We start from the raw sequence: 24712 nt of genomic DNA, 5'->3' as shown, positions 1-24712 counted from the left end.
TTTGAGCGTATGAGGTCCTGTGTGGTGTTATGGTTTATGGGAGAAATAATTCACACTTCAATTGAAATTTATAGTTTATTATCTCATTGGTCTCCTTGGCATTTGTGCCTGGATATTGTTATCATCCTTGCTTCAGAAAACAACCTAAGAATTCCTGGCTCTCAAAACTGTATACAGAGAGAAAGTGAAAACATGAGTCTGTTCATGCTGTGGGATGCCCTTGCTTCCTTGGTTGAGCCTTCCATTCATCTAAGAAGATCTGAAGACAATAGCATCATGGCTGAGAGTACAGCATGTAGTTCAGGGGTGCTGCCCATCCATGAAGAGTTGTGTCTGCTGTCCAGTTGACTGCATATGTAAACTAAGATATTGCCACAGATGCTTGAAAGCATTCATGTGAAAAGTCCGAAGACTCCCTGCTGTGTCTGGTCTTTTTACACAGTTCTTTGAAGTAAAAAGCAATCATGAAGGACCCTAAGGTGGCTACATCAGTAGGTTTTAGACTCCTTTAAGAAGCTGACCTGAAATATAAAAATAAAATTACTGGAGTACTATAGTATACTTGATTATAGCACTGTGAGAAATAAGATTTTCCAAACTTGCTTGCCAATCACCAAGGAAAGATTCAGTTAAACAGTCCTCTGCAATTCTGAAAAACACCTCTTTGTGGCACAAATCTAGTGCTAACAATTACACATACTGAGCTTTAAAACTCTTTTATTAATTAAATCATGTCAGTTTTCTTTTTTCTATTTCTGACCATCCCCATACCCCCTACCTTGTTCTCTCTCAAATTCATATCTTCTGAGCTGTGTGTGTGTGTGTGTGTGTGTGTGTGTGTGTGTGTGTGTGTGTGTGTGATGTATGTATGTGTCTCTCCTGTTTGGTTTTAAAACACCAAATAATCTGCTCTGAAAACTTACATGCAAATAATGCAAAGTATGGATCAGCTTGATTCCTGTTTTACTGTTTAAAAGGGTTTTAGCCATCCAGTGGAAGAAAGACAGCATTTTCAACAATTGGTGCTGGCAAAACTGGTTGTTATCATGTAGAAGAATGCGAATCGATCCATACTTATCTCCTTGTACTAAGGTCAAATCTAAATGGATCAAAGAACTTCACATAAAACCAGAGACACTCAAACTTATAGAGGAGAAAGTGGGGAAAAGCCTTGAAGATATGGGCACAGGGGAAAAATTCCTGAACAGAACAGCAATGGCTTGTGCAGTAAGATCGAGAATTGACAAATGGGACCTAATGAAACTCCAAAGTTTCTGCAAGGCAAAAGACACTGTCAATAAGACAAAAAGACCACCAACAGATTGGGAAAGGATCTTTACCTATCCTAAATCAGATAGGGGACTAATATCCAACATATATAAAGAACTCAAGAAGGTGGACTTCAGAAAATCAAATAACCCCATTAAAAAATGGGGCTCAGAACTGAACAAAGAATTCTCACCTGAGGAATACCGAATGGCAGAGAAGCACCTGAAAAAATGTTCAACATCCTTAATCATCAGGGAAATGCAAATCAAAACAACCCTGAGATTCCACCTCACACCAGTCAGAATGGCTAAGATCAAAAATTCAGGTGACAGCAGATGCTGGCGTGGATGTGGAGAAAGAGGAACACTCCTCCATTGTTGGTGGGATTGCAGGCTTGTACAACCACTCTGGAAATCTGTCTGGCGGTTTCTCAGAAAATTGGACATAGTACTACCGGAGGATCCAGCAATACCTCTCCTGGGCATATATCCAGAAGATGCCCCAACTGGTAAGAAGGACACATGCTCCACTATGTTCATAGCAGCCTTATTTATAATAGCCAGAAGCTGGAAAGAACCCAGATGCCCCTCAACAGAGGAATGGATACAGAAAATGTGGTACATCTACACAATGGAGTACTACTCAGCTATTAAAAAGAATGAATTTATGAAATTCCTAGCCAAATGGATGGACCTGGAGGGCATCATCCTGAGTGAGGTTACACATTCACAAAGGAACTCACACAATATGTACTCACTGATAAGTGGATATTAGCCCAAAACCTAGGATACCCAAAATATAAGATACAATTTCCTAAACACATGAAACTCAAGAAAAATGAAGACTGAAGTGTGGACACTATGCCCCTCCTTAGAAGTGGGAACAAAACACCCTTGGAAGGAGTTACAGAGACAAAGTTTGGAGCTGAGATGAAAGGATGGACCATGTAGAGACTGCCACATCCAGGGATCCACCCCATAATCAGCATCCAAACGCTGACACCATTGCATACACTAGCAAGATTTTATCGAAAGAACCCAGATGTAGCTGTCTCTTGTGAGACCATGCCGGGGCCTAGCAAACACAGAAGTGGATGCTCACAGTCAGCTAATGGATGGATCACAGGGCTCCCAATGGAGGAGCTAGAGAAAGTACCCAAGGAGCTAAAGGGATCTGCAACCCTATAGGTGGATCAACATTATGAACTAAGCAGTACCCCGGAGCTCTTGACTCTAGCTGCATATGTATCAAAAGATGGCCTAGTCGGCCATCACTGGAAAGAGAGGCCCATTGGACACGCAAACTTTATATGCCCCAGAACAGGGGAACGCCAGGGCCAAAACGGGAGAGTGGGCGGGTAGGGGAGTGGGGGTGGGTGGGTATGGGGGACTTTTGGTATAGCATTGGAAATGTAAATGAGCTAAATACCTAATTAAAAAAAAGAAATATGCAAAAAAATAAAATAAAATAAAAGGGTTTTAGTTAAGGAACCAGGATCCTACGTATCTTTTTGTTCTGGTTTTCCCCTCTTTTAAACATCCTTGTACACTGGAGAACGGACTCAAAGCAGTCCAGGCTATCTCCATATACTCATGTGCAAATTGAGAATGTTCCCTGAGGTTTTTATAATCACTAGTTATTAACAACCTGACAGATACTCTGTTTTATCCTATATTTCCCAGATGGTATCAATGTTCCAGAATCCCGAGAAACCGTAAGAATGCCTTTGTTAGTCTTCTATAGAAATGCAGGTCTGATTGTATTCCAATTGTGTTGCTTTTTGAAAATTGGTTTTCTCTGTGGAATTCAGAGAATTGTTTGTCTATTTTTCTGTTTTACCAGTAGATCTCCAGCTCTCTGGTGTTATGGATATCACCATATTCATTAAAATTGTACCATAGAGGCAGTTCCCTCAAAAGTGACTTTTCATGGTCTAATAAGAATTATGTGCCTACAATACAAATGGGCTGGAAAGTTCACTGTTGGAAAGACTCTTTCCATCTCTACGTGTGTCATATGCAGCACCATATGGTATCTGTCTATTGTTCTCTAAATCATCCAGAGAAAGCCAGGCCATTGTGATGTATATGATATGAGCCAATCCTGACAATGGTTTCTTTTTTATAATTGCAGATTACTTCCACCATGAGACAGCGTTGTAAGTATCTGAAATCCCTCCCTTGTTCAAGAAATATCTTAGTGTTTCATTTCTGAGAAACCTCACTCCGGATCCCTGTTGTGAAGAAGGGCTGAAGGTTAAATGAGAGATATTTGTTCTGCCATACACATTCCATGGAATATCTCAAGAAGAACTGGGGTTAATTTCAAGCCAGTGTGAATTCATGTGGCATACTCTGTTCAGATTTTCTTCCAGATATTGATAACATAGAAGATACAGATACTGAAAATGCACAAAAAGCTGTGGATAGTCAATCTGGTGAGTAACAGAATGCCCCATTGGACATCAACAGGAAAAGGGCTCATGAAGCAGTCGGGCTATACATTCTGCTTGCCAGGCTGAGGCAGTGGGAAGGGCATCAGTGAGATGTAGGTTGGTTTGATTCTCCTTCCAGCTGGAATGGTAACATATACAAGCAAAGCACAGCAAACCCCACTGGCAATTAAAGATGAGGCAGGGGAGTTGGGGGAATGGCTTTTTAAGCAAGAGCACTGACTGCTCTACCACAGGAATGAGATTCTAATCTCAGCAGCCCACATTGCTTCTTACATCCATCTGTAAGGCCAGTTCCAGCGTATCTGATGCCCTCCTCTGATGTTGATTTGCACTGCATGCAAATGGTACACAGGTACTCACATGCAGGCAATACAGCTGAAATAAACAGAAATAAAAGCATTCTCCCTGCCTCTGACGATGCCAAAACTCCAAGCCTTTGATTGTGAGAGATCTCCTTGTGCACTGCTTGTTTGACATCTGGCGTTCACTTCTGATTGCTGATTTTTGATAGAATTATCAGTGGAGTACAACTCTCTATACTCACTGATATGAACCTGAATACAAAGGTCATAATGCAAAATAATGCATAATGCCCAATAATGCCAAAGAAGGAAATCCTCTTCCAGCTGGTCCTGCAGGGTAACTCTCTTGCCTGTTAAGTCTCTCTATAAAGGACACTCTATGGATGGATGGCATAGTGTGTGGCCTGGCCTCACTGCAGCACCCTCTGTAACATAGGAGTCAATGAGCCAGTGGAAAGCTGAAGCTAATCTGGTGTGAACCAATGTGGCTATGTCTTCTACAGGCAGAAATGAGTGAGCCACTCTGTTTATTTTCATGCAGATTCAACTGAGATAGAATACTGGGACCTGAGAAATAAATCGTCTACTGTTTCTCCTGGTAGGTAACTGCATTCTCAGTCTTTACTCTCATATGGGGAAGGTGTCAGAAGGGGAAAAGCATAGAGGGAAGGCTATATGTGAGCTCATTACTAGCCTGTGCTCTTCACACTAAACTGACCTGTAGGGTGAATGGGTCAAAGAACATGTTGACACCTGTATTGGAAACTCTGGCCTAGTAATTGATAGTGAATCTAGAATTCTGGTCCAGCTATGACCTCCTTTTCAGACATCCCTAGTTCAGAGTATGCACATATGTTCCCAGGATTTAAAAGGCTTGGCCATTTGTATTTTCTTTCCAGTGTCCTTTCTAGCTGTCTCTCCTACCTGTGTCCTAACCTCATTTTCCTGCCTTGTCTCATCAGATCTCCTTGCTTTGTCTTCCTGTGTGTCACATCTTTCCTCTGAGCTCTCTGGGACTTTTGTGTACTTCATGCTTAGTACATTTCTCACCTGTCTTCTCTTGTCTAGAGTATGAATCAATGGCGAGTATATTGCCCAAAGTCTTCTGTGAAACCCCAGCAGTGGGGTCAGGTTTTCCTTTATTGAGAAGTATAAATGTATGTATGCATGTATGCATGTATGCATGTATGTATGTATGTATTTGTGTATGTTTTTCTGTCTGTCTGACTGTCCTGTATTCTACTTTGGATGCATTGATTCTGCCTTTTGTAAACTCAAGGACTCCTCTTTCTGATCAATGTGTCCACAGAGATGCAGGAGCCCACCCCATAGGCAACATTGTCTGACCATGATTCTGTCTCTTATCCACAGCCTTTCCCAGCCTCTTCCCTATTTCCTGAGTAAAATGGTGACTCTACTTTGTGCCTAGTAATCCATAAAAACCCTTCTACCTTGTTACTGATTCTGCTAACTGGGTTGTATTGGCCACCTGATGTGAGCTAAACCATCTAATATGTGGTTCCCTGCATTTCCTCCCATTTTGTGCCTAAGTTTATTCAGTTGTACTCTTCCCTTGAAATTTGGCCTCACTTGAATCCCATAAAAAGTTCATATTACAGCCAAAAAGCAAATGGGAAGTATATACAATGAGACATTGCTTAGGGACATGCTCAGTAAGACACAGTTGAATCTTACCGGATCATCTGGTTCATGCCTTCCCTTGTGGAACAGTGGGGAAAGGTTGTATTTGCCCCACTGGGGAAAGCAGGGGAACTCAACAGAGGAGGACAGGGTTGCTGAGCACAGCACAGTCAGCAAGCAAAGCTTTGTTTCTGATGTAAGAGGAGACTCAAAGGGAACGTCCAAAAGTTGCAACCAACAAAATAACGAATAGAATTTTTTCCCAGACAATGTTGATATAAGAAAGGTAGGGTATGTGTTTTTTAAGTCACTCACCAAGTAAGGTAAACTTGATCCTTGCAAGAAATACCCAACAGGGTCTCAGAGCTTTGTGCCACAACTCATGTACTATTTTGAACCTATTTCTACTCTATTTCCAGTGGTCAACATACTTCTGGTTCCAGAAGAAAAAACAGAAGATGAATAAATAAATTAGAAGAAAAGAAAAAAGAGGAGGCACTACTTTTTATTAAAAGCTTCCATATTGCTCCAGTAAGTACAGCACACCCAGAGGCTTCAGGAACTTAAAAAGGATTGAAGGGATTGAGGGGGAGTTCACAGAGAAACAGAAACGAAGACAGACATTCTGAGCCTCCAGTTTACCAGGATAAAGAATTGCTGTATCAAAACCTTGTAGAGTTGTCAGGAGATATTGAGAAGAGAAGGATGGATGCAGAGGGGCTGATTGTGAGGGGGTTGGGGTTTGGAAGGACAATGTTAACAAGGTAGAACAGTACTCTGAGGTACAAATCCCAAGGTGGGAAGGAATCTGGCATCCAAGGAAACCAACAGAACATGGAAAGTCCCAATGGAGAGTTTCTTACTTAGGGTTACCATTGCTGTGAAGAAACACCATACAGAACTTGGGAAGGATAGGGTTTATTTGGCTTACATATCCTTAATCAAAGACCGTTGAGAGAAGCCCATTAAGGAAGTCAAACAGTGATGGAACCTGGGGGCAACATTGATGCAGAGGCCATAGAGGACTCCTGCTTACTGCTCCTTAATGGCTTACACAGCCCACTTTCTTACAGAATATAGGATGATGACTTTATGGATGGCCCCACACACAATAGGCTGAGCCCTCTCACATCAATCACTAATTAAGAACATGATCTGTAAGCTTGCCTCCAGCCTGGTCTTGTAGAAGCAATTTCTCCACTGAGGCACCCTCCTCTCAGATGACTTTAGCTTGTGTCATGTTGATGTCAAAATAGCGAAGACTAAGGACATGAGAATGGAAGGCAAATACATAAGTCATGAAGTACCATAAGGTTGGTGGTACTACTCATGTCTAAGAATATATAAATAGCATCAAGAGTCAGAGTCGGGAAGTAAGGCTGAAAGGTGAGAGTGGAGAAACCTCGCCAGGCCAGACTCAATAACACCCAGTAAAGGGGTGAAGAGACTTGATGGAAGGAGAAAGGTTCAGGAGCTCTTTCCACTTCAAGGTAGCAAAGTCTCAAAGATCTGTGGTGCCATCAAGCTAGAAACCACAACTCTACCTTGCCAGGGTTTTCTCTAGGTATGAGTTACTGGAGGCATGGAGAGTTGGAAAAGACAGGAAGGAGACCTTGAACATAAGAAAGTGGATATTCTCAACTATGACAGCTGGGCGGCCTAGGAAAGGGCTGTCCAGCCACTGCATAGTTTCATGTCTTTTGATATAACCCTTTATTTCTCTGTTCATAAGCTCCAGACCTAGTTATGAATGAGGGGGACCTTTGGTAGCTGGAATCAGAGAGGTGCTAGCAATGGCCAGAACAACCTTAGTACAAAGCTTCTTCCAGGTCTCTGAATTCAGAGACAATGGCTTTGTTACCTGTGAAGCCTCTGGTAAGATCTAGATCCCTGCTTTACTCTTGAATCTCCATTTTCAGCCTCCTTAGACCCCTAATCCCACTGATACTGTGCTTCCGAGGTTATTCTGTCATTTCAAACTTAATTACAGAAATGCCGAGGTGTGTTGGCTCATTTTGTCAACTTGTAACACAATCTAGAGTTATCTGAAAGGTGGAAATCTCAATTGAGAAAATGATTCCATAAGATCCACTCATAGAGCATTTTCTTTCCTTTATTTTTTTCCACTAATTTATTTATTCACTTTACAGTGAATAAATAATCTCAGCCTCAGCTCCTCCTAGTCCTCCCTCACCGGCTCACATGGCCCCTTATACCACTCCCCAATCCCCTTGTCCTCTCAGAAGGGGGAGTTCCCTCAACAGAAATCAACCCATCCTGGCACCTCAAGTCACTGCAGGACTAGATATATATTCTTCCACTGAGGTTAGACAGGCCAGCCCAGCTAGGAGAGCAGGATCCACAGGTAGACGGCAGAGTCATGGTAAGCCACCATTCCAGTTGTTGGTGCATCTGTAGACCAAAATGTACATCTGTGCAGGGAGGCTAGACCCAGTACTTGTATGCTCTTTGGTTGGTGGTCACTCTCTGGAAGCCGCCAAGGGTACAGGTAAATTGACTTTGCTGGTCTTTATTTAGAGTCCATAACCCCTCCAGGTACCTCAATCCTTCCCATAAATCTTCCACAAGATCCTGAGCTGGTCTTGAATCTCCATTATCAGCCTCCTTAGGCTGTGAGTCTTTGGGTGGAGCTTCTCAGAGGACAGTTATGTTAGGCTCCTGCCTATCCAAGTATAGCAGAGTATCATTAAGAGTGTTAGGGATTAGCTCTTACCCATGGGATGGTTCTCAAGTTGGGCTAGTCATTGGTTGTCCATTCCCTCAGTCTCTGTGAAATCTTTATCCCTGAACTTTTTGTAGACAGGACAAATTTTAGGTGAAATGATTTTTGGGTAGGTTGGTGTTCTTATCCCTCCACTAGGAGTCCTGCCTAGCTATGAAATGGCCACTTCAGGCTCTATATGCCCCAATTCTAGGAGTCTCAGTTAGAGTCACCCTCATATACTTCCTGGAGTCTCCTCCACCCCAGGTCTCTGGCACCTCCTAGAGATCCCTGCCCCACATCCCATCTGTTTTCTGTTAACTCTCTCAGCCCTCTTTCCCACCCTGCTTCCTCCATCCATCCACCTCCAATCACAATTTTGTTTCCCCTTCTGAGTGAGATTGAAGCATCCTCTCTCAGGCCCACCTTGTTACTTGGCTTCTTAGGGTCTGTGGATTATAATATGGGTAGCCTGTACTTTATGGCTAGTATTCCACTGATAAGTGAGTATATGTCATGCATGTCTTTTTGAGTCTGGGTTACCATACAGAGCATGATATCTTCTAGTTCCACCCATATACCTGCAAATTTTAAGATGTCCTTGTTTTTAATAACTAAGTAGTATTCCATTAGTTAATAAACCACATTTTCTTTTTCCATTCTTTGGTTGAAGGGCATCTGGGTTGTTTCTAGTTTCTAACTGTAACAAATAAAGCAGGTATGGATACAGTTCAGCACGTGTCCTTGCGGGATGGTGGAGCATCTTTTCAGTATTTGCCCAGGAGTGATACAGCTGGATATTTAGGTAGAACTATTCTGAGAAACCGCCAAATTGATTTCCAGAGTAGCTGTTTGCACTCCCACTAGCAGTGGAGGAGTGTTCCCCTTGGGCCACATCATTGCTAACATGTGATGTCTCTTGAGTTTTGGATTTTAGCCTTTCTGATGGGTATAAGATGGAATCTCAGAGTTGTTTTGATTTGCATTTCCCTGATGATAAAGGTAATCAATCATTTCTTTAAGTGCCCCTTGGCCATATAGATACCTCTGTTAAGAATTCTGTTTAAGCTGGGCAGTGGTGGCGCATGCCTTTAATCCCAGCACTTGGGAGGCAGAGGCAGGCAGATTTCTGAGTTCGAGGCCAGCCTGGTCTACAAAGTGAGTTCCAGGACAGCCAGGGCTACACTGAGAAACCCTGACTCGAAAAAACAAACAAAAACAAAAACAAAAACAAAAAAAAAGAATTCTGTTTAGCTCTGTACTCCATTTTTTTTATTTGGGTTATTAGGTTGGTGTCTAACTTCCTAGGTTCCATAGATATTTTGGATATTTTACCACTCTCAGATGTAGAGTTGGTGATATTTTTTCCTATTGTGAAACTTTTCAATTTCATGAGGTCCCATTTATGAAATGTTGATTGTAGTACCTGGGCCATTGGTATTCTGTTCAGGAAATTGTCTCCTCTATCAATGTACCCAAAGTCAATGTCCTTATATTGTCTCCAGCAGAAGGTGTAGCCCAGATTAAAGGTGTGTCCCACCACACGTTTAATCCCAGATGAAAGGCGTAGCCCAGATTAAAGGTGTGTTCCTTAAACTCGGAGATTCAATCTTCTGGAATCCATAGCCACTATGGCTTAAGATCTTCAAACCAAGATCCAGATAAGGATCTCCAAGCCTCCAGATAAGGGTCACTGGTGAGCCTTCCAATTCCGGATTGTAGTTCATTCCAAATATTGTCAAGTTGACAACCAGGAATAACCACTACAATCCACCCCTTGTCAACTTGACACAAATAATATCTCATGTTCACATGAAACAATAACAAGGTTGTGAATACGCCTGACATGATATAACTATCCCTCGTACAATCGCAAACACATTTGTAAATTTACAATGGGGCATTCATATTAGTTCATAATCCTCGTTTCTGCAATTGGTTACGTGGCCTTAATTGGTATTTATAACTACCTTCCTCTACTACCCATTCTGTAAAGTCCACTTTCCTCTATTTTGTTTATCTTATCTGATTTGATGTTGAGGCCTTTGAGCCACCTGGACTTGAGTTTTGTTCAGAGCAATAAACATGGATCTATTTGCATTCTTCTACATGCAGACATCCAGGTAGACCAGTAATACTTGTTGAATATGCTTTCCTTTTCTCCATTGTATGGTCTTGGCTTCTTTGTCAAAAATTAAATGTCAATAATTGTGAGGGTTTATTTCAGGGACTTTCATTCTTTTGATTAGCCTGTCAGTTTCTCTACAAAATATCATGGAGTTTTTATATCTATTGCTCTGTAGTACAGCTTGAAATCAGGGATGGTGATACCTCTGGAAGATATTGTATTATGCTGGATTATTTTAGGTATCCTGAGTTTTTTCTTTTTCCATATGAAGTTGCTAATTGTTTTTTCAAGGTCTGTATAGAATTTTATTAGAATATTTATGGGAATTCTATTGAATTTGTAGACTGCTTTTGGTAAGATGACCATTTTATTATGTTAATTCTATGGATCTATGAGCATGGGAGATCTTTCCATCTTCTGATGTCTTCAGTTTCTTTCTTCAGAGACTTAAAGTTCTTGTCATACATGTCTTTCAATTGTTTAGTTAGAGTTACATCAAAGTATTTTATATTATCCTTGGCTATTGTTAAGTGTGTTTCTACATTGTCTTGCTCAGCCAATTTATTGTTTGTATAAAGGAGGGATACTGTGTTTTTAGTTAACTTTGTATATTACCTCTTTCCTGAAGACATTTATCATCCGTAGGCATTCTCTGGTAGAATTCTTAGAGTCACTTACATATACTGTCATATCCTCTGTGACTAACAATACTTTGACTTCTCTTCCAATTTGAATTCACTTGATCTCATTCAGTTGTCTTACTACTCTAGCTAGAACTTCAAGTGCTATATTGAACAGAGATGGAAAGAATGAACCACCTTGCTTTGTCCCTTATTTTAGTGTAAATATTTTAAGTTTCTCTCCATTAAATCTGATGTTGATTATTGGCTTGCTATATCATTGTCTTTATTGTATTTCGCTCTATGACTTGTATCCTGGATCTCTTCAAGGCTTTTAACATGAATGGGTGTTGGATTTTGTCAAGGGTATTTTCAACATCTAATCAGATGATCATGTAGAATTTTTTCTTTCAGTTTGTTTATATGGTGAATTATGTGATTGGATTTTTATATATTAAAACTATCCCTTAAACCCTGGGATGAAGCCTATTGGATTTTTATATATTAAAACTATCCCTTAAACCCTGGGATGAGGGTCTAATTTCTGCACAAAGATGAATATTTCTAGTTAATTTTACTTTGTTTTGTATGGCTGAATGTCCCAAGTGAGCAGCATTAGCACTCTTATAAGTTGATTATTCTAGTAATAATCTTAAGTATGGGTGAGTTAAAAGTCTTAAGCATTTGATTAAACTGCAAACTGCAGTCAATGGGACACTGGCAATTTTAACCAGAATTATTAAGTTTCTGTTGCAATATTAGAATATATCTATAACTTTTGGTAAGTAAGACCCAATTTAAAATAATTTATTTTCCTTAAAATCAATATTCAAAACATCACTACCACGTTACAAAATTTGGCTGTTAATTCATTAATGTATGACAGTTTAGATTTTAATGTTTTATTAAAGAGACATTGTTTTAAATTTTTATCTTTATAAGTCTATTTTTTAGGATAAGAATTACACAAAATGTTATCTCAATTTAGAAGTATCTTTAGAGGACTAGTTCTCTGGGCTGGTTTATGCCAGGTGCTTTTGTTTGAAAATGACTCTGGCTCTGAGTTACTACTTTTAAGTTAACTTTGTAACCAGTGTTACATCTTTTTAATTATACCCAAATAACTTATAAGCCAATTTTCTATGACCAAGACATGTTAGATCATATTTATACCTTTAAAACCAATCAAAGACCAAATGAAGTGGTTACATGAATCTTATAAATTTAGATTAATTAAAGAGTTTTACCTTTTATAGCTATACTTGTAAGATAAAACACACTTTGTCATATGTTAAATACAATAATCACAAACTTGCAGAGAAAGTTTTAGGAAAAAACAACTATCAGCTTATTTGTCTTAGAACTAAGAGGTTGCAGATTCCTTTTCTTTAAAAACAGTTTCTAGTAGGGCCTCTCTTGCTGTGCTTGATTTATGGCTAAAGTGAAGGCTCTCTCTCAGCCTCCTTTGTGCAAACTGAGAGTGAATCAGCAGGTAAAGTTTTAACCATTTATTTTTGTTTTATTTATTTATTTATTTTTAAACATGAAACATAAAACAGTCATTCAGACAACGACACAATCATTCAGACAGGGAAACAAAAGAATGAATTGACATGATTGGTGCACCAAACATTAGACAATACTTAAAGGGGGTAAAGAATTTCTCCTGTAGGGGCCAGAGAGAATGAAACAGGGCGTCCCCTGATTTCTCTCTGTCCCTGGGAGAATTCTAAAATCCATTTTCTTTTATCCCTTTCTTTTCCTTTCCTGCTTGTAAGAGACAGGTTGTCAAATCAAGATTAAAATCCAAAATTTTCTAACAGCTCTGGCAAGCATCCAAACTTCTAATTTATTTAATCTGAGGGCAAATTTTTAAGAAAACAACCTCTATACACTAAATGTCTCAAATAGCCTAAAAGTTTACCATGCTGAATCTTTTTGAAGCCATCATCAGTCTACACTTAGACATATATTTTATAGTCACCTGCAAAAACGCTATTTTCTGCAACCAACAAAAATAGCATTTATGGAATGAATTATATATGTTTTAGGAGATGACTTAACTTTCAATAAAGCCTTTTCTACGAATTTTTAGCAAAATGTAGGATTGAGAAATTGTAAATAAGGTAACAGTAAGAAGTGACCTATATTTTGACTTTTATGAAGTCTCTTTTTATACTTTGACCATAATTTAACCATAACTTTTAATTTAGCCTAAAGTATCAGAATCCACAACTTGAAGTTTTTCTTATAACTGGAGCTGTGTCCTATAATGAGCTCCACAGTTTCTGAACGGGGCTAAGAGACTGCCCCTTTAGTTTTTCGCCTTACCTGCTTCTTAGTGAGCAGAGTCCCATCCTTATGGGACTTTGATCTGCAATCATTCCCCCAAGGTTTCCACCACAGCCTGGACAGACCTGGAGAAAGGCCCTTCTTGTTTCCCGAGGGATTTTTACAATCCTTACTCAGGTGCCCCGGTTTTTCACAACCGAAACATGCAGTTCTATAGTTCTTTGTCTTTCCAGCTTCTCTAGTGAGCTGAGTCCTATCCTTATGGGACTTTGATTTACATTCACTTCTCCAGTGCTTGTCACAACACTGGGAGGGACCCAAAGGAATGCTCTTCTTGTCTCCTGAGAGATTTTTACAATCTTTTCTCAGGTGCCCCGGTTTCTTGCAACCGAAACATGTAATTCCACACGTAGCGCCGAATTTCTTCCCTTTCCTTGCTGTGGCATAAGCTAATTCCTGCATTACAGCCAGTGAGGCATCTACACATGCTTTAATATTCCCTTTTGATTTTGACTGCCCCATGATAAAAACTTACTCGTTTCTTAACTGATTTACGATCAGCCCGCCTGCAGCACGGTCAACGAGGTCCTATCTTTGCCTGAGAAAATAAAGAATAGAAAGAAAAAAAGAAAGAAAAGAAAAGACTAATCTACTCTTGTATCCCTGTTCGGGCGCCATCTGCCACAGGCCCTCTGGTCCCCTGTGCCTGTGTAGAAAAGAGTCTCTAGAGTAGATGGGCAAGATAAGATGTAGTGACAGACAGATACACGAGAGTCGTGTTGAATCTGAATGTAATGTTCCAGTCGAGCATCAATCAGACTTTTATAATACAGAATAAATTGCAGAGCAAGGCACATTGAATTTTTCCAGGTGCAAAAGGAGTGACTTCAAAAGGAACCAGATAAATGTATAACACTAGAGATTTAGCACAGATGCAAGGGGAGTGACTACAAAGGGAATTTGTAGGGACCAGATAAATGTTTACATTAGAGATTAGCACTTTCTGTCAGGCAAGAGTTTTACACTTAGAGTTAATTGCCTCAGGGTAGTTAACTCTTGACACGCCTCAAGAATAATGTAGTGTCACTGACCCCAAAATTCTCTAGGCCTCGTTAATTCTTATCAATATCTGAAGACTGTCTATTTTCAGTATAGTATACTAATTTGCTCTTGGCATGGAATGTAGTCTGTAATAAGAATTTCTATCTCAGTGAGAATTTTAGTCTCTATCTGTAAACAGCTGAGTAAAATGGCAAGTGCTTAATTGTTTACTGAATGGGTTAAGCTCCTTGCTGCTATCTGGAGTCTAAGAACACTGGGAAAAGGCTTTAGCTATGTTAGAATACAACCTTAAAAGGCATTTACTATAAGGTGATGCTTAATAGAGTGCACGTGAATCTATACACTAGATTAATGTGGTGGAAATTTGAATATAATGGGTTAGGGAAAGAGATGCCATAACTCTGGGAGGAAAATTTCCCTGGATTCTTATCCTCGTGAAACAGCTTCCAGGCTTTTCGCCTGACAAACCGATCTAAACTGGAGAGTTGGATTTTGCCAGAATATCCAGGAGGAGAGTCCTAGAAATTCATTTCTCATGAGCAGCTTTTTGGCATTTCTGCCTCACAAGCTGACTCCACCAGAGCCCTGACAATACCCCAAAGATGCCCCACCATAGCACAAGGACACATCCTCCACTGTTCACAGCAGCTATATTTATAATAGCCAGAATTGGAAAGAACCCAGATGTTAGATTACCTTCTACAGAGAAATGGATACAGAAAATGTGGTACATTTACACAATGGAATACTACTAAGCTATTAAATACAATGAATTCATTAGGCAATGAAATTCTTAGGCAAATGGGTGGAACTAGAAAATATTATCCTGAGTAAGGTAACCCAATCACAAAAGAACACACATGGTATACACTCACTGATAAGTGGGTATTAGCCCAGAACCTTGGAATACCCAAGATACAATTCACAGAGCACATGAAGGTCAAGAAGAAGGAAGACCAAAGTGTGGATGCTTCAGTCCTTCTTAGAAGGGGGGACAAAATACCCACAGGAGGAGATACAGAGACAAAGTGTGGAGCAAAGACTGAAGGAAAGGCCATCCAGAGTCTGCCCCACCTGGGGATCCACCCTATATACAGTCACCAAACCCAGATATTATTGTGGATGCCATCAAGTGCTTGCTGACAGGAGCCTAATATAGCTGTATACTGAGAATCTCTGCCAGAGCCTGACAAATACAGAGGTGGATACTCTCATCCAACCATTGGATTGAGAACAGGGTCCCCAATGGAGGAGGTACAGAAAGGACCAAAGGACCTGAAGGGGTTTGCAGCCCCACAGGAAGAACAACAATATGAACCAACCAGTACCCCGCCCCCCGAGCTCCCAGGGACTAAACCACCAACCAAAGAGTACACATGGAGGAACCCATTGCTCCAGCTGCATATGCAGCAGAGAATGGCCTTGTCAGACATCAATTGGAGAAAAGGCCCTTGGTCCTCTGAAGGCTCAATGCCCCAGTGTAGAGGAATGCCAGAGCAGGGAAGAGAGAGTGAGTGGGTTGGTGAGCAGGGGGTGTGGGATAGGGATTTTTCGGAGGGGAAACCAGGAAAGGGGATAACATTTGAAATGTAAATAAAGAAAATATCTAATAAAACAATGAAAAAAATTAAAAGTGGCAAGGGAAAAAGGCCAGATAGCATAGAAGGCAAACCTATCAGAATTGCACCTGACTTCTCAAAAGAGACGCCAAACACTATAAAGGTCTGGGCAGAAATCCTGCAACCTTTATAAAACCACAGGTGTCAACCTAGACTATACCCTCAAAACACACAATCAACATACATGGAGAGAACAAAATGTTTCAAGACAAATCCAAATTTGGGCAATATCTACCCACTAGTCCAGCCCTACAGAGCATACATACTAGAAGGACAATTCCAACCTATGAAGTATAACTCCATCCAAGAAAACACAAAATGTAATTCCATATCAACAAAAACAAGAAAATCACACACACACACAAAAGCATTAACATAATCAACATCAAAATAACTGGAAAAAACAATGACTGGTCATTAACATCTCTCCCTATCAATGGACTCAATTCCCCAATAGGAAGACACAGGCTAATAGGATGTGAACCATATAATGCACCTCAACCTCTCATCAGGTGCTACTGTAATCTCTACTGATACAGGAATTTTAGCAAACCAGGGAAACTGCTTGAGGGACCTACCTCAGGCCCCTCAAACAGAGTAATTCTCCAGCCTCAGTCAACCAATCCATTTGTCAATGGAGGACTATCCAACAGCTGCAGAGTGCAGCCCAGGACCACTTTTCAGCCTCCACAATATATACCCGTGGCTCCTCCTCAATCAGGCTACCTTAACCATTAAAGATCTTGATCCCAGTCCCCACCAACCACTATCAACTCTTTGAGGTCCCACTAGCTTCTGGCATTCTGACATCCCCCAAAAAGCAAAGGGAAGCTGTAATATCCAAAATAAGTTGAAGACCACCTAGCGCCTTCCCCTCTGAAGTGACTCTCAGCAAAATGACTAAATCTACGGCTGCCAAAACCAAATGAGCTGTTCTCAGAAAAATAACCATAACAAGATAGCAGTTCCTAGGGAAATTCCCCCACCCCGCCCCACACTGAATTCTGAGAAAGATCACAAACCGCCCTGACCTTGATGAATAGCTGTGATGTTAATAGCTGTGACGTTAATAGCTGACCCATAAGTTCAAAATGTACTATTGCTTTGGTGATCAGATCATAACAACCCAGCGTGGGGGCAAACAAAATGAGTCACTAGGCCAAAGGTAGTCACTATGCAAACCAACCAATGCCTGAAAAGGTTACTTGCTACACCAATGAGAATAAGCCAGCTACCCTGTTGCCCAAATCTGCCCCTTACGAGGTATAAAAAGTGTCTTCTTTCTTTGTTCTCAGTCTCTCCTCTGGCCTGTGTGCTTAGAGGGGGGTCCCCAGCTTGTTGGATCAATAAAACTCTGCTTGCAGTTTGCAGCAAGGAGAGTCTCTGTGGTCTTTGTGAGTGAGGGTCTTTGACGAACTCCAACAGAGCAAAATGCAGAAGCACAGTTAACGTCTCCCTCCAGGCCGCAGAGAGGTCGCTCACTAGACCCTGACAGACAGTAGCTTGTCCAGCACATTACACACTCACTGCTGTATCTGCACCCATGGGACACTGATTGAGGGTCCTTGGTGCTTCCAGCCTCCCCTGCTTTCTTCTCACGATGGCACCCTAGGTTCACCCTAGGTGAACACTCAGTCATGCCAACAGGTGAAAAGATGAATACCCTTAAATCTCCCCAACTGCCTCTGGTGCATCCTGGGAGTGGTTTTTAAAGGAATCTACTCTCAGGCCCAGTTTCCTTCTGTACACAACTTGTAGGAAGAGAGACAGTCTCTCCAAATATAATTAAAATAACATCCTCTTCTTCATTCCACGTCTCTCTGACACCTAAACCTATTCTAAACCAGTCTCCATTGCAGGCATCAGAGATGACCAAACTAGGCTGCTTGAATCTGGAAACTGCACAGGCCCATCACTCCTCAAAGGTTCACAGAGAGCTCAATTTGTCCAAAGTTCACTGAAGTTCATGGTCTCTAAAATACTTTTGGGCTAAAACTCTGTATAGTGTATTATTAAGTGGAAAACTAGGCAGGGCCCTCACTCAAAACCTGCTTACCTGATCTCAAATCCCTTCTACACTCCTTTGAAGCTTCGTTCTTCAAGTTCACACAACCTAGAGTCCTTGGGAAGAGGGAACCTCAACTGGGAAAATGACCTCCACCACCAGATTGGCCTGTGGGCAAGCCAGTAGGCAAGTCTGTGGTTCATTTTCTCAAGTACTGATTCACGAAGGAGGGCCCATCTCCCTTTGGGCAGTGGTGCTGGGCTACTGGTCCTAGGTATTGGAAGAAAGCAGGCTCATCAAGTCATGAGAAGCAGGCAGGTAGATAGAATTCTTCCTTGGCCTGTGCACCAGTTCCTGTCTCCAGGTCCTTGCCTTGAATTCCTTCCCTGACTTCTCTGAATGATGTGCTACAGCATGTAGCATGAATTAATCCTTTCCTCCCCGAGTTCATTTTGCTCATGGTGTTCTAGCACAGCAACAGAAATCCTAAGGTAACTCCCTGTCTACAGGGTAGCTTAATGCCATTATACTTCCCTGAGTAACTATGGACTCCAGCATTCGGGGCACTACTGGAAACCTTCCACAGTTCAGTTTCTTAACCCAGACGATCATATTACCATGAGTCTATCTCTGCCTTGCCGAGATCTGGACAGGAATGGGTACAGTAGCATCTATCCCTTCCAAACCACATTTCATCAGAACTCTATACTCTTACCACAATTTCCTCCCTGGCCCAAACTAAAAGATCAGCACCGGTTTTATTGTGAGGTTCTTGCCCTCACCCTCACTATAGATACAGGAAATCCATGTTTACTGCTAAAAGACTATCCCCAGTAACTCTAGGAGGCCAAGAGGTTCAACAATACAGAAACAGTGAAATGTACCTGGAGCAGTTGTATTTTAACACCATTAAGCCCTACATCTGCTGACTTGCACCCAAGAAAGAACCTGTTGCTTTAACATCAACAAATCCACATGAGTAAATCAAAAACAAAGATGCCAGTGATGTGGGCCAGCAAAGAATAACAAGAAGGGTTGGTGGGACTTTAAAACCAATGTCTGGTTGTGACCATCCTGCTTGCTTCCATTTCTAGAAGTTCACACGGCCATCTCACTCCTTGTATTTGGTTCCTGAAGTTTTAACCTGTCAATTTGTTTGTTCTAAGGTTCAACAGTTCTACTCCAGAGAAAACTTCAACAAGGATTTCAACAGTTGCTACATAACATGCCACTTCCTTTAGCCTACTACACAATACAATGTGGGTCTTCTATCACAACAGCTAGGTAGGACAGACACTGTTGTGTGACGGACTTTTCCTGAGAACAAGCACATGTCTACTCTCTCACAAAGCTTTTGGTGACAGACCAAAGCTGTGAGCATACATTTTTTTGCAACCCACTTTTAATAAGGTCCTACCTCTCCTCTAGTCCTCCACCCAGCAGAGGTAGTAGGAAAAAAAAAGTTATTAGGATACAAGAGAAGCAGACCAGGTCAGCAATAGTTCTTTGGGGGAGAGCTTGATCTTCTTTGCATCAGTTTGTTCCTGTAGCAAACACCAAATATGATTTATCAGCTGCATACCAGTCCTCTAGGCAAGCAGACACCAGGATGTTGTAGTTCAGTCCTGGAGAACCCTCCAGGCTTGCCAACAGTCCTAAGGTGAGGCCTCAGAGGCACCTGGAGGAGAGAGGTAGATGGGATCAGAGAATAGACCAGAGATCAACTGCACACCTCCTGAATGCTGGTGGCTTATGGCTTAGCCCTCCTCCATCGTACATAGCTGTTTTGACATTGGCCAGCTCCACTAACCAAAATATCCACACACATAAATAACTTGCTTTGATTTTCATAGCTGGAAGAATTAGGGGCTGGGTTTATTTGATTTCTTTCTTTTTCCCCTTGTTCAAAGTCAATTTTATTTATTTTTCATGTATTTATTTATTTAATTTATATTCATTTTATATCCTGATGGCAGCTAAGCTGGATCACTTCCTATCCTTGTCTGAAACTCACCTAGGTCTGTATTAGTTTGACATCTAGAGAGCAGATCTTGGATGTTTGTAGAATGTTCCTCTAACTTTAACTTGTATAAGAATGCCAGGGGAGAGTTGTCAAAATGCGTATTTCCAGTATCTTATCCCTCTGCATTCTACCTTAATGTGCAGTCTACAGAGAGCTGCTTGAAAAGCATGTTTTGGAAAACATGCTGCCGGGCAGAACTTTCTTCCATGAGTAAGTGTTCTATCCCTGGACTATTCAAGTGTGGCCCATAGTCACAGCTGTTGTGTGGCTAATGGGGCCAAGGAAGATGGTTTTAAATGGAAATTTAAGTTTCCTTAAATGTGAACTACCATTTGGGATTGGAACGGTTGTACTGGAGAGTATGTCTTGGAATCTAACTACTTGGCTCCAAACCAAACACACAGCAGCAATTCGGATCTAGTGTGAAATGCAGACTTCTAGGTCACACCTTGAGACAACTAGACCAGCATGCACATTTTGACCTGATTCCTGCACAACCCACATAACGGTAAAATCTCTACAATATTCTGGAATCCTGTGCTGCCTCAGTTTACAATTCTGATGGCCCACTGGACAAATGTAGCCAAATGTTGTATCTAAAATTTAACAAAAGGGAAGGTTGCTCAGCAGTTTAAAGCAGCTAATTGCTCTTCTAGAGGACTTGGATTCAATTTCCAGCCCCCATATGGTGGCTCACAACCACCACTCTCTAGTCCCAGGGATTCTGACACCTTCTTCTGGCCTCCACAGTCACACTGCATCTGCATGGCACACAGACATACAAGCAGTCAAAACACCAGTTCACGTCCAAATATATATATACACACACCCACACATATATACATATGTGTATATGTATATATATGTGTGTGTATGTGTGTGTATATATATATATATATATATAAATGTAACACAAGCAAAACTACATCATCCTCTTTTTCTTGATCTCAGAGTTCTGTGAGTCACTGGGGCCATCATTCTCTTCCCTACCAGGGTCCACTCTGTCTCTTTTCTGTTCCTGCTGTACATCATCACTGCCTACCAACAGCAGGCTTTGATGACATGGTTATGAGGCTGAAAGCACATTAATTTCGAGACATTATTTAGCTCAGATCTCCATGAAATTACTATGACCATATGGGGGCTGGAAATTGAATCCAAGGGGGAGGGCATAGGGGCCTTTCGAGGCCAGCCTTTTCTACAGAGTGAGTTCCAGGACAGCCAGGGCTACACAGAGAAACCCTGTTTCAGAAAACAAACAAAAAAATGTAAATGAAGAAAATGTCTAATTAAAAAATTGGAAAAAGGAAAAAAAAGAAAAAGAAAAAAAAACTTATTCTAAATCCAGAGAAATTTGAAGTTTTAAAATGAATAAAAATCTCTATGAATTCTAAAAAAAAAAAAAAGAAAAAGAAAGAAAGAAAGAAAGAAAGAAAGAAAGAAAGAAAGAAAGAAAAAGAATTACTATGCCAAAGTACCCAAGAAAAGCAACTTAAGGGCCAGGCATGGTGGCACACGCCTTTAATCCCAGCACTTGGGAGGCAGAGGCAGGTGGATTTCTGAGTTCGAGGGCAGTCTGGTCTACAAAGTGAGTTCCAGGACAGCCAGGGCTATACAGAGAAACCCTGTCTGGGGAAAAAAAAAAAAAAAAAAAAAAGGCAACTTAAGGAAGCATTTATTTTGGCTCCTGTTTTTAAGGGTATAATCTACCAATTAGGAGAAAGGGTGATGGCAAAACATAGCTCACTTTGTGGCAGCAGGAGTGAGAAGCAATTGGTCACTTCGCCTCCACAGTCAGGAGTGAACACTGATGCCCAGCTAGCTTTCCCTTGTTTTCAGTGTTATTCTGTCTGAGACTCCCCCGCCCCAGAGGATGATGCCATCCATATTTGGGGTGATCTCTCCCTCTTCAACTTCTCTGGAAATACCCTCACTGTATCTCACACATACACCTGTATCTATATCCTCTATCTATATCTTCCATATCCTACCAAGTTGACAATGAACATTTGCCAGCCCTGTGGTGGAAACTTTAAGAAGCAGCTGAGCAAGCTATCAGGTCAGTGGAGGCGCACTCTTGAAGGAGACTCTGGAGAGCTGGTTTCTTTCTCTTTGTTTTCATTTCCTGACCATGAGGTGAGTGCTTTTGCTCTGCTAGGCACTTCCAAAATGACCTCCAGCCTTACCATGGGCCCAAAGCAATGGAGAGTCCAGTTATGGGCTAGAACCTTCAAACCATGAACCAAAATGATTCTTTTCTCTGACAAAAGTTGATTATCTGAATCAGTGGTTCTCGACCTTCCTAATTCTGCAGCCTTTTAATACAGTTCCTCAGGTTGTACTGATCCTCCAACCACAAAATTATCTTCACTCTTAATTCATAATTTTGCTAGTTATATGTCATAATATAAATATTTTGTAGCTATAGGTTTGTCAATGGGGTCTCAACTCATAGGTTGAGAACCACTGATCTGAATTCTCTTGTTATTGTGATGAAAGCTAACACATAAGATCAAAAATACATACTAAAAATCATTTTGAAGAAAGCATTCTGGGCTGGAGAGATGGATCAGCGGTTAAGAGCAAAGACTGCTCTTCTGAAGGTCCTGAGTTCAAGTCCCAGCAACCACATGGTGGCTCACAACCATCTGTAATGAGATCTGATGCCCTCTTCTGGGGTGTTGTTTAGACAGCTACAGTGTACTTACATATAATAAATAAATTTAATTAAAAAAAAAAACCTGTGCACAAAAGCTGGAGTGGTGGCATGTGCTTTTAATCCCAGCACTGCTGAGGCAGAGATGTGATGAGCCCTAGGGACTGCTGGCCAGCCAGCTGTACCTAATTCCTGAGCTTCGGGCCGAAGAGAAATCCTGTCTCAGAAAACAAGATGAGGGCACTCTGGAGGCTGAGACAGGCAGACCTGTCTGAGTTAAAGACTCCATGGTCTACACAGGGAGCTACAGGCTAACTAGAGCTACATGGTAAGACGTTGTCTCACACCTCACACACACACACACACACACACACACACACACACACACACACACACACACACCCCAAAAAGAAAGAAAGAAAGAAAGAAAGAAAGAAAGAAAGAAAGAAAGAAAGAAAGAAAGAAAGCATTCATCTAATGACCTTAAAAAGCTAATACTGTGGCTATGGAGATGGCTCAACAAAGCATTGGCTTTGCAAGCCCATGGACTCGAGTTTGATTCCCAGAACTACATAAAAATGACGTTAGTTGTGGTCCATGCTTATAACTTCTGAGCTGGAAGGAAGAAACAGAAGGATCTCCTAGACTGTGCTCAGCCAGTCTAGCCTGATTCCTGAGCTCCAGATCAGTAAGAGGCCCCATCTCAAAGGAAATAAATGGAGCTCTTCAGAGTAACACCTAAGGCTGCCCTTCAGCCTCTGCATGCATGTGTGTACCTGGGCACATAGATTTAAAAAGAACCAAATTAAGACCACAGGCTTGAAATGTAGCCCAGAGGCACAGTCCTTAACCAGATGCTGTGACAAGCTTTTACCATGTGATTCTATTCCCTACCTTCTTTCTATGGCAAACCTTATGTGATGTTCTTACCCAAACGGCTTTTATTCACTTATCATCATTACTACTGCATGTGTGCATGATGTTTGTGTTGACCCACATACCACGGTGAAAATATGGTGATCAGAGGACAGCTCTGTGGAGTTTATTCTCCCTTCCATCTCTACATGCGTTTCAGGGATTGAACTGAGTTCACCTCATTTTCATGGCAAGCACCTTTTTCCAATAAGTCATCTCATTAGCCCTGTTTGCACTAATTCTTAAATTCTGCCTGATCAGACTGGATGGAAGTTCCTTACTGACTGCTTCAGGAACATCAAAGACTTTGGTGTGGGGGCTGGTGAGATGGCTCAGCTGGTAAGAGCACTGACTGCTCTTCTATAAGGTCCTGAGTTCAAATCCCAGCATAAAATAAGTCAACCTTGCCATAAAATAAATAAAGGACAATTGGTGGCTTTTGACCTGCTGCCTCCTCTGTGAAACAGAATGTTTAACTTCTGAGGATATTGACAGTATAACTGTCCCTAAAGTCTGGTAGTGAGAGGGGTGGGACTGGGGTGGAGGTTGGACCTGGCTGGGCGCCCAAGCAGGGGTTGGATATCAAGCACCGGACAGTGTGGCCCTCTGAAGACCAGCAGCATCCCCAGAGCGCATGAAGGATAAATGCGTGGCTTTTCCGTTTCACCTGTGTAGTTCTGCCCTTCCCCAGCGCGGCTGCCACCGGGTTAGAGTTGGGGTGAGGTCAAGGCCACTCCTGGCTGCCAACCTTCTCGAAGCAGGCGATACCACGCCTGCAACTGCGGCAGTTCGTTTGAATTTTGGCGCCACTCCCACTCCACGTCGAGCTAAGCGGCCTGCCAGACTGGGAAGAGACCGGTGGTGGAGAGCCAGCGGGAGCGCGCGCAGCAGCGGAGACACACGCGGCAGGCGGGCGGGCGGACCGTTGGGCGGCGCGCACCAAGCCGGAACAGCCTGGAAGAAAAGACCCACAGCGTTTCCACGCCTTGTTTCAGGAACGGCC

General features: G+C 41.7%; 1 protein-coding gene and 1 long non-coding RNA gene across 17 annotated transcripts in view; one reads left to right on the top strand and one right to left on the bottom strand.

Annotated features, from left to right (window-relative positions):
• Gm2396 (predicted gene 2396) overlaps window positions 1-8885 on the top strand; it is a 78830-nt gene extending 69945 nt beyond the window's left edge. For 5 of the 15 annotated variants that reach the window (XR_003948400.1, XR_003948403.1, XM_017313725.2 and 2 more), the window contains 5 exons: window positions 2952-2983; window positions 3403-3427; window positions 3632-3706; window positions 4568-4624; window positions 6087-6199. Coding sequence is in view for 8 of the 15 variants with exons in the window: in XM_017313725.2 (XP_017169214.1) it covers window positions 2952-2983; window positions 3403-3427; window positions 3632-3706; window positions 4568-4624; window positions 6087-6133 (236 nt within the window). In the remaining 7 variants the exon portion in view is untranslated. Of the gene's footprint in view, window positions 1-2951; window positions 3301-3402; window positions 3603-3631; window positions 3707-4567; window positions 4625-6086 lie in introns of those variants that run through there. The other 10 variants (XR_003948402.1, XM_017313723.2, XM_030244785.1 and 7 more) reach the window with 5 other exon arrangements.
• Gm26611 (predicted gene, 26611) lies at window positions 62-24650 on the bottom strand. 2 transcript variants are annotated; one of them, NR_166623.1, is made up of 4 exons: window positions 24377-24650; window positions 19698-19793; window positions 13965-14027; window positions 62-521 (listed from the first exon to the last, which is right to left on the bottom strand). It is a non-coding gene; the product is annotated as a predicted gene, 26611 (long non-coding RNA). The 2 variants fall into 2 exon arrangements; NR_166624.1 differs by lacking the exon at window positions 13965-14027.
• Window positions 24651-24712: the final 62 nt, after the last annotated feature.

This window comes from Mus musculus, chromosome 9, assembly GCF_000001635.26.
Source record: "Mus musculus strain C57BL/6J chromosome 9, GRCm38.p6 C57BL/6J".
Taxonomy (NCBI): domain Eukaryota; kingdom Metazoa; phylum Chordata; class Mammalia; order Rodentia; family Muridae; genus Mus; species Mus musculus.
The sequence above is the reverse complement of the archived record's forward strand: the minus strand, read 5'-3'. Positions and strand labels throughout refer to the sequence as shown.